Source organism: Coturnix japonica, chromosome 11 (assembly GCF_054131305.1).
Source record: "Coturnix japonica strain WE chromosome 11, WE-NBRP24, whole genome shotgun sequence".
Taxonomy (NCBI): domain Eukaryota; kingdom Metazoa; phylum Chordata; class Aves; order Galliformes; family Phasianidae; genus Coturnix; species Coturnix japonica.
Genome location: NC_140673.1, coordinates 14366696 through 14377146, shown reverse-complemented (window position 1 = coordinate 14377146; position 10451 = coordinate 14366696). Strand labels below are relative to the sequence as shown.

Sequence of the window (10451 nt, the reverse complement as noted above, 5' to 3'; positions counted from 1 at the left end):
CAAGTATAATGTTTCCCACAAACGTTTTCAATATTTACATACATCAGTGGTTACACGGCTCCTGAACCGAGCTGTAAATCTGGTTGGATTCCCGTCTCAAAGGATGCTGCAGGGCTGCTCGTGGGCTCCGCCAGGTGGCGGGGAACGGCCGTGACGTCGCTCCGGGCTCAGCGCTCCGTGGGGGGGTGGGCTCAATCCGTAAGGCCGCGCCCCCCGCCCCGCCCCGCCCGCCGCCCTGCGGGAGGATGCTCGGGGACCGCGGGGAAGGGCGGAGCCGGGGGCGCGCTGTGAGCGCTCATTGGCGGAGGCGGCCGCCGTCCGCGTCCCTGGAGGCAGCGGGGTGGGCGCCCATCAGCATCCCATGGTGCGACGGTGTCCCGGTCCCGGGGGCTGGGCCGTGTTGGCGGGAAGCTCGGCAACGCCACCCCCTTCTCCTCCTTCCCCCGTGCTGCCCGTTCTGCCTTATTGCCGGCGGGCCGCCTCGGTGTCGCAGCGAAGGGACTGTCCCCGAGCCGGGCGCGCGGTGGCTGCCGGCACATGGCGCGCTGCGGTAGCGGCGCTGTGCCCGCTGTGCCCAAGGGGCCCGGCCCGGGGCAGGCCGAGCGGCAGCGGCTGAAAGAGGCGCTGGCCGAGCAGCTGCGGCAGGACATGAGCAGGTAGGGCCGGGCGGGCAGGGCCGGCGGTGTCGGTGTCGGTACGGGTGTCGGTACGGGTGTCGGTACGGGTGTCGGTACGGGTGTCGGTGCGGGTGTCGGTACGGGTGTCGGTACGGGTGTCGGTACGGGTGTCGGTACGGGTGTCGGTACGGGTGACGGTACCGGTGCGCTCCCGCAGGTTGCTGGCGGAGGGAACGCATTCCGACGTGACGATCCACGTGGGCGACGCGGCGCTGCGGGCTCACCGGGCGCTGCTCCTGGCGCGGGCGCCGCGGCTGTTCGGTGCCTTGGGCGGGGGGCGGCCGCCCCGAGAGACGCTGAGACTGCACGGGCCGGGACCCGCCGAGATGCGGCGCTTCCTGCGGTGAGTGCGCGGCTGCGGCGGGCGGGCAGCGGGCTGGGGCGATCCTGGGCCCCCGCATCCACTTCCCGGCACTGACACCTGTTGTGGAGCTTTCCCTTTCCAAACAGTTCTTTCACGGCCTAACCGCGGTGATTGCGGAACGTTTTGCTGTACCTTGATTATTTCCCACTGCCTCCGTCCCTCCTTCGACGGCACGCAGCTACATTCTGCTCAATGTATCGGTATGGTATGTAGATGTCTGTGCAATCAAAACGGAGGAAAAACAGCAAAAGTGCTGAAGGTATCCTTTAAAATCGCTTGTGGCTATCGCTATGCTAATAGCAAGGCTGTGTGTCAAAAACAACGAAGGAAGAATGTGCTAGTGGAATGTTGAAAAATGGTCATTACTGACCAGGAGGACTTCATGAGTGATGCATCAGGTCTGCGTGGCCATCCCTGAAGTCATCATGGCTGAGGCTGAGCGCACACAGCTCCCTGCAGTGCTGGCTGAGCTGTGGGTGGGCTGGCCTGGCTGCCTTCTGAGTGCCAGCTGCAAGCACCTCTATGGCATCATATTTGTCTGCTCTGAACTTTAGGCCAATACATGAGGGTCACTGACCGGTGCCACCACCAGGCCTCACAGGCCGCCCTGACCCATCATACCTCTCATCCTTCCCAAGAGCCAAGCAGTACTTGCTGTACCCTGACAAAGTCACAATGATGCACCTACCTCCTGTGCAGCAGTGCTGATGGATGACGTGGTCGTGCATGGGAGCGGAGCAGCAGGCACTGTCACACTTCCCAAAGAATTCCAGATGTGCCTAGAAGAAAGCATGCTTTATTAGGTTCTTGAGGAGTTGACGAGAGAAAAGACAAGGTGTTGCTACTCTAGTGTTAAATGCCTACAAGAAACATAGGCTGGCCTTTTGTTGTTGGTTTCACCCATTCTTTTCATAAAACTGTAAATAAGGCAGCACATGGCTGAAATATTTACTCAGGGTATGGAAATTTTAAGTATGAAATGATTAGTATCTAAAGCAATGTAATCAGTGTAGCTGAGCAGGCTGATAACTGGTGTTGCTCAGCTTTCTGTTGGTCTCAATCAGGCACTGGTGAAACAGTGAGAAACAGAACACGGTTTTAATCTCATTTTTGTCTCACATACATCAGTGCAATTTCACAACTTTTCATTAAGTGTCAGTGCAAAGACTTTCATGCAGATACAGGATACTGCAGATTAAAAACACTCCAAATTATTTTAACTTGTGAATTGGGGATAATTATCTTAATTACGTATATACGGCTGCAGTATACCTTTACTGTCTAAATGGGAAGCACTTAACATGCCTACAGCTCATAAATATTTGCTTTCACTTTGGTCTGTTTGCAGCGGGGCAGTTAATGACCTCTGGAGTCCTGCAGGCTCTCCAAGAAGTTCAGTCTTAGTTGTGAGAAAGAGAACTCAAAAACAGCCCATCTAAATAAAACCTTTTCACTTCTTAAAGCCTCTTATTTTTGAAGTGAGTCCTCAAGCTCTTTTCAGTTCTTAGGTGAACTCCCATATACATTCTTAACAGCGTACAAAGTTGCATTTTGCGAGATTGCTTTTTTTTCTCAGCTTAATCTTCAGTGCTGTTTGATGCTTCAGCATTTGAATTGAGTCACCTGGACAGTTCTGCAGAAGCAAGTACCACAGAATGCACTGAAGATTACTGACAGTGAAAGGCTTTGGACCAGGGGAAGGAAGCAGCTCTGGTTGTAAAGAGCTTAGCTTTGTTGTTGGAATGGTGACTTCTACTAGCATCTGTGATTCTTATAGCTAAGATACAAAGATCTTAGCTTATCCAAAGCAGCGCTGTGAGTTACAGATTGTTGAGAGGAATGTATCCTAGCTCTTGGACCACATGAATCACTGTGAGGAGTTGCAGCCTAGACCTTACCAAAGACCTGGTGCTGCAATTGAGCTCCCTGAGAGAAAGTTATTTTCAATATAAATTTCTAGATTTTGGGTTATAAATACTGTTCCTCAATAGAATAGAAGCAGAATGCTAGTGTAGTATTGAAGTCTTCATCAAAGCTATAAAAACACTTCATTCCCTTTTCCTGTTTGCATTTAGCTTGTCTTTTAGCTTTCCTTGGGGATTTAGGATTTCTTTTTCTCATAAGCTATATTTGGCTTCCATCTCAGTGAGACTTCCTTTGGGCCTCTGCCTTTCTTGTGCAAGAGGGACATAGGCCATGTGTTACTTGTGTACTGGAGTCTGTGCAGCTCCCATTGCCAAACTGCTGTTTTTGAGCAGGTTGGAGGACATGCTGAGCTTTATACTGATCTTTCTGCACAGCCTTGGTGTGAAATAGCCGAGCCCTGCTTTATTTTCCCCTTTATACCTCAATGTCTGAGGACATGGGTAAGGAAGTGCAGCATCCATATTACAGATACTCATCACCCAGTACATTAACTCTTAAAAACACAACTAGAAACAGACAACCATTGCAAGCATGACCATGTCAGGAGGTTACTGCTCAAGCAGGGTTCTGCAGTCTACCTCAAGAGTGAGAAACTCAGCATCCCAGAAGGACAGCAGTTTGTTGCAGGTACTTAGATCATTAATGTCTTATTCTCAGAGAGGTAAGCTGCTTTTTACCCTTTATCCCACAGAGTTTTAGAAAGTATATGAAGTTCCATAGAATCCATACTAAATTTGACTAGTTCCTCCAGTAAGGATGGACTGTTGTAATAAAAGATGTTAAGGGAATTTTGTTGCTTTGTATCATTAAGAAGTGAAGAAAATTCTTTATTGGATGGCCCCATCCAGCCTGGTCTTGAACTCTTCCAGGAATGGGGCCTGGGTAACCTGATATAGTAAGAAGTGCCCCTGCCCATGGCAAGGGGTTGGAACCAGATGATCTTTAAGGTCCCTTCCAACCCAAGCCATCCTGTGATTCTATGGTTTATAGGTTTTGAAACACTAAGCATTTAAAAACTCAAAAGCACTTATCTAGTGACATTTACGTATGTGTACATGTAAGAATGCATGTGTGTATGCCTATTTGTAGATCTATTTATGTATCTGTATATATACATATATATAAACATGTACATGGGTGTATGTGTATATAAAGATCACTTGGTTTAAGGAGGGAGAGGCTGGTAGCTGTTTTCTCCAGAAGGGCCTTTCAGTGAAGAACTCTCAGAGAAAGCAGAATCTGTTGTAGGGAGGATTTAAAAGGCTGCGCCCTACGTAGCTGAGAATGTGGTTTTAGATTTGGTTAATATTAAATCCAGCGTTCTTTCACACACGTTTACAGCTGCTTTGGGACAGTAAGAGTGGCTGTCCTAATAGGTTTTAGTACAGTTTGATGTCCCAGTGACTTTAGGCATGCTTGGAAATAGCAAAAATGAATTCTGCATAATTTTGAACATGGATTGTTTGTTCTAAATCAAATCCTTTTCCACCTTTTTGCTTAATTGTGTTCTTTCCATGGCTTTTAGTGGTTTGGACCGTGTCACTTTGGGATTTTTGTCATTCTTGTTGACTGTGGCTGTAGTTTGCAGTAAGGAGACGTGCTTTCTAATGCAAAGGACTAAATAAGTGGATCACAGAGTCACTTTTCAGATCTAGAAACCACTTGTTTCGTTCTGGCTTAACAGCATGGTTTCTTTGTAGACTTCCTAGTTGTAGAAACTGGTGCCATTTTTATTGCCTTAAGCTTACTGGTAATAGAACCACATTCCTGAGGTTTCTCATGTAAATTATCTGAAAATAGCGTAAGGGTTCCCTGTTGTCTAGTTTAGCAGATTGCCTATGGATATGTTTTTCAGTTACTGGCAAAAAAAAAAGAAAGCATGAATATTAAAACAATTATTGTTATGACAAAGCAATATATCTCTTAGAACCAGTTCTCCCTCAAAATCAAGTTGTATTGTCTTTACACGCTGAATATGCAATGGCAACAGAACGGTGAGTACGTAAATTTGTGTTGAAACCTTAATTCAACATGTTGAGAGTTAAGAATGAGGACTCAAGTCTTCTGAACATGGGAATGTGATTTCTTTATATCTTTTCTCTGCCCCTTTAACAGCATAGTGTTCGAGCAGCATATTCAAATTACCATTTTCACTGCATTAACAATAAATCCTTTTTGCCATGGAATGAGTGACTAAATGCAGATCTGGAAGTATCTGTCCATGGAATCCTAGGCAACTGTAGATCTTCTGTTAAACTTTTTAAACTTCATCTATCTGGTATGAAACCACAGATAAAACATCTTATCTGTTCACAGGGTCTATTTAAGGCTCTATTAAGTTGCTGAAGAGCAGCATCTTTCTTTAAGTATGACAGCTCTGCAGTCACAGACTGCAGGCTTTGTTAGTCTTTCCAGATCTGGAGCCAAAAATAAGTTGGTGAAACAGATGGGAAAGCGGGAAGCTGGAATTACTGCATGAGGAAAATGAGAACTTTAAACTAATCTTAACTGAAAGCTTTCATGCTTTCAAGAATTCCTTTTGAAATTATTATTTTTTTCTCTCTAAAGCTTCCCACACTTCATTACTTGGGTTCTTGATGTTAGAAGGTCTTTCTGTTTTTATTTTTACTTTTCATTTGACTTAGCAGATAATGTCGTTTCTTGGTCATGCTAAGATTTATAAGCCTCTGATCTATCATTGCTAATACACTTTGCTTCTGCTTATACCATCATCATGTGCTGGCAAATGAACTACAAAGAGTAGGAAAAAATGCCTTTGTTCCTTGTAACTTGACAGCACATTTTATTAGTAATGTTATTTTGGTTCTTTTTTGGGGAGGAGAAGCACTAAAGAAATGCATTTGCTTGTACAGTCCAGCTTTTTTTTCTTTCTATTCATGAACTTCGTTAGATAAAAAAAATGTCATTTTAGTTTAGAGTTTTGTTTGTTTGTTGGTTGGTTGGTTGGTAAATTAAAAAATCACATGAATGAAATTCAGTATCACGTTTTAGGCTTGTATATTCATCTGATAAAAATCTTCAAGAATCTGAGGAACTGGATATGATGAAAAAAGTTCTGGAGCCCAAATTAGTCCAAGAAAACAACACTGCTGCTCCTCAGAACTCTCCAACAGATGTAAGTTGTCTTGGAGATGACAAAGGCACAGCAGCTGATCAGAATGCTCTAAGCGGAGCTGTTCAGAAAGAAACTGCTTGTTCATCCAGCAGTGAAGGGGAAATTCCTGAGTATATTGATGCAGAAAGTAACAAAGCAATGGCAGGTAGGTTTGCTACTATATTTTTCTTGGTTTTGTTGTGGGGTTTTTCTTCTTAATCTATTATCCCAAGGTTTATGCATATGTAAAAATGAGGGAAAAGATCAAAGCTTTTGTTGTAACACAACCTACTTGGATATTCTTTGCTATGGTCTACCTCATTTTCATGTACTCTGAAAAAATGAATTGCTGGAGAAATCCTGCAGGAAAAGTTCCCTACCAGTCTGTGGTGGAAATCTGAAAGGATGTGCTGAGCACTGGTCATGCACATCATTGTTGTGTTCTGCTTTTTCTCTGTAGTGCAGCAAACTTCAGTCCTGTGCACAGAACATCTCTCTCCCCCTCTCTCCCCCCACTTATATAAATATATTTATTTTTAAAAATATATTTATATTTCAACTTGTATCCTGAAAATACTCTGTTGCATGCTAGACAGTGTGAAAATGGCTACTTCTTCCCACCAGCAGGTAATTCCAAGCTAGAAACAGCATCTGCATTAGGAGATGACTTATTGAGGCTCTACAAGAAACACTGCTGTCCAGATATCAATATTTGCATAGAAGGCAAAGATTTTCAAGCTCACAGGTATATATAAATAATAAGTTTCTTCTAAGTTTATCACTGTAAACTACATCCTCGTGTATAAATACTGTGCAAGTTTTCTTTGCTGACCTTTCAAAACTAACCTATGTTCTCTGTAAGAAAGGAAAATTCTATTAATAAACTATTCAGCTATTGCCACTTAATAAAATTACCATATAGATTTAAAAAAAAAAAAAAAAAAAGGGTTATTTCTTTTTTTCTATTCTTCAGAATCTCTGCATAGAAAGTTTGATTTCATGTTGATTATGTCAGTCACGCCTATGTACAGACTGCTAATCTGCCTTCAGGAAGGCAGCGGCCATTACTGGATCAAAAGTCGAAGGCCATTTAAGAACTCTGGCCCACCTGACTTCTGTAGGTTGGGAAAGTACAATAAAAGGGCAGTACTATCCTTATCTTATCCATTTGATCAGTCTGTTTGCATGTAATGTTCGCATCTGGAGTAGGAAATTGGAGAGCCTGTATTTTGTTTGCTCTGTGTATAAGTAAATAACAGGGAGATGCTCAAAAGCCTCCACTATATTTTCTCAGCACCAAACTGTTGTACGGTGTTTTATTACTGACACTGGAAATATTTTTACAGAAGATGTGTCATATTAGTGGTGGTGGTTGTTTGTTTGTTTCAGGTTTTCCATTTGGTTTGTTTTTTATAACAGAATTAGGATATACGTTAGATTTCCAAAATGCACCGTGGTTAGGCATGTTTTTTAATTCTGGTCTGCACCATAAGAAGGCATGTTCTCAGAGTGGCAAATGATTCTTTACTGCAAAAGTGAACTGTACAGAAGTATTACATCATCCAAGATTCTTTAAGTTAGGCCATTTACTGCCTGAAGCAATGGATCTAGTCTAACCAGCATAAAAAATACAGCAGTAAATCACAGAAGAAAGCAAGGAAACAGACACAATAGTTGCTTGTTTTAACACCACATCATATGAACAGCAGGAATAAATACGGGAGAGCTAACATTGTGTACAATCGGGATGAAAGGACCAGTATGATTTCAATTGATTTTGTTGCTGTTTGTAAATTCTAAGACTGAAGACAGTTGAATCATCTCAGTACTCCTTACTTTCTCACAATGTCTGATGAACTTTGATTAGACTTGAAACCAGAGCAGCACTCTGAGAGAGCTGACAAGCTGTATCTCACTGATGCTGTTATATTATTAGAGTTCTGTGCAGCAACACAGTGTGATCAGTAATGAACTTGTGACACAAACCACAACAGAAAAATAGATAAATTTATGTCAGGTTCTTATGGTATATTGATATCTTTCATAAGCTACACTTTATTTTCTATGCTGTATGTCCAGGTAGTAGGTACTTGTCACTACTCTGCTGATGACTAAAATTTATCTGAAGTAGAATGACAAAATTAGATACAGTGCATTTCAACTCTGTTATGCTGTGAAGTGTCTTGCAAAAACAAGACAGCATGCTCAGAACTGTGATATAATGCCACTTAAGTGTGGACATATTAAACTGCAATGTAAAACATCCTGTAAAAGCTTAATTATTGTTATTGCTCAGTAAATCACTGGAGGAATGTCCAAGAAGATCCTAATTTTACATACCGAGACTCCCTAAAAGGAAGAAGAGAGAGTTATGAGCAACTGCAGAATATCTGGCTAGAAAAGAAAGCACAAAGAGCATTTTTCTTACTACTTCCTATGCAAAAAGGAAAATGCTGTGAAACCTTTTAAGAGCCAAACAAATATTTGTTTAAAAAAAAAACAAAACCCCAAAGTATTCTCATGCCAGACATAACACTTGGTTTTTCTGCCACAGGAAATACATGACAAGTAGGAGTTTCCTAAGTAATAGGAATCTTAGTAGATGTCAGAGAAAAAAAAAATACGGATGAGAATATCATCTGCCAATACCATAGTGCAGATAACATGCATAATGGCTAATGCTATAACTGGTATAAATCTGGAAGGCTAAAATCATAAAGCAGTTCCCATCTACGAACTTCTCTTGCTTTCTACCCTTTCCCTTCCACCACAAGAGGCTCCTGTTGCAAATATTTCCTCATCTGTTCTCTGAACGCTGGTATGGGGAGAAATACTGCTGGCCTGGGGCTTCTTTATTGCCTCTGAAGTAGTGGTAGTAAATTGGATGAGCCCTTTTATAGCCAGTTATGCCTTTTGAATATGCAATATGAGGTAGTAAGTCTAAACAGAATGGATAACTCTTCACAAGTAGTGCTGGAAACACACAGCATATTGTTGGATTATGTTGTTATTATGTTTTGGTGTTTTTATTTCTGGGATTTGCTGGTAAGTGGCCAGACAATTCTGAATAAAAAATCTTGTATTTTTCATTTCAGTAGAGACATGTTGTAATATAAAGAGAATGTGAAGAGGTTCAGGATATAACTATTTGGCCAAAATGATGGTGTATAAATGAGTTAATTTAGTTTATTTGGTCAATAACACAGAAGAAATAAATGTGCAGCTTTGTATTACATAAAAGGAAAATATTTGTGACAATAGATTTCCTCTGTGTGGATGTCAGTCATACTAGAAGAAAGCTGTAGCAGAGAAATTTAGAGTGCTTTTGTTTTATTCTTTAGTATATTTTAAAATTCTAAATATACTGAGGGATAAGGCATGCAGTATACAGATGATACCTTAATACTTAAAGGGCAAAGATTAAAATCAGTGTTATCAAAGAGTCTCACAGTAAGTATTTGTATCTAGTGAAATAATGCTTACTTTTTCTCTCAGGGCCATTTTATGTGCCAGATCTAGTTACTTTGCTGCTATGCTGAGTGGAAGTTGGGCTGAAAGCTCCCAAGAGCACATCACTCTTCAAGGGTAAGTGTTGTCTTTGCAAGTCATGTGAGAGCAAAGGTATGCAATTTAAAATCACTGCAAATATACAGCAAGTGTGGTGTGCACTGAAAGTTAATCTGCTGTGACGTTTTTGCTCAACCTGGTACATTTCCTGTCTACTGTTTTGACTTAAGTGTATGTATATTACACAACTTTTTGTGTAAGAGCTGAAAATAACTGAGCTGTCAGTGCAGGACAAATACTTCACACTTCGTACCTACAGACTGAGGGCTGCCACATCAGTTCTGGTTAATAACAGAAAAATCAATTGCAATAGTTTTTACAAACTTAAAGGTTCTGAAAATTGCACACATCACTCTGTGAACAACTTCCAGATTTCCTAATCTGAATCCAGCCGTAAAGACTTGGTCTGAATACTTTGAAATTCAACATTCCTACCTCGTGTTGTAATAAATCTACTGAACCTATTTTTATTGCAGGAGAAGCTTAAATATATTTGTAATAGTAGTTAATTTAAAATATTGTAAAACAATGATGAAATATATGCCTAATTAAAAATTGACTTGTTACCACTAGTAGAGGACTTAGAGAAGATTTGTTTAAAAATCCTTACTGCATATTAACAGTGTAAATATTCTCAATATTTAGATAATTGTCAAATCTTACTTGTAGATAGTCTGCTGATGACTAATTTAAAAAAACTACTGAATATGAGTTCAACCAAAATGTAGTCCATACAAATACACTGTGGTGATCTGCAAAATATATGTAGTATTATCAGGCCATTCCTGGTAATTCCATTACA

The 10451-nt window shown here is 41.6% G+C and overlaps 1 protein-coding gene across 2 annotated transcripts in view; it reads left to right on the top strand.

Moving 5' to 3' along the window:
- The first annotated feature begins 229 nt into the window (after window positions 1–229).
- The window catches only part of BTBD8 (BTB domain containing 8), a 31919-nt gene continuing 21697 nt past the window's right edge, over window positions 230–10451 (top strand). Inside the window, exons 1-5 of one of the 2 annotated variants that reach the window (XM_015870374.3) lie at window positions 230–656; window positions 835–1020; window positions 5980–6248; window positions 6707–6827; window positions 9578–9667. In XM_015870374.3, coding sequence (XP_015725860.2) covers window positions 538–656; window positions 835–1020; window positions 5980–6248; window positions 6707–6827; window positions 9578–9667 — 785 coding nt within the window. In that variant the 5' untranslated portion in view covers window positions 230–537. The remainder of the gene's footprint in view (window positions 657–834; window positions 1021–5979; window positions 6249–6706; window positions 6828–9577; window positions 9668–10451) is intronic. The other variant, XM_015870375.3, reaches the window with a different exon arrangement.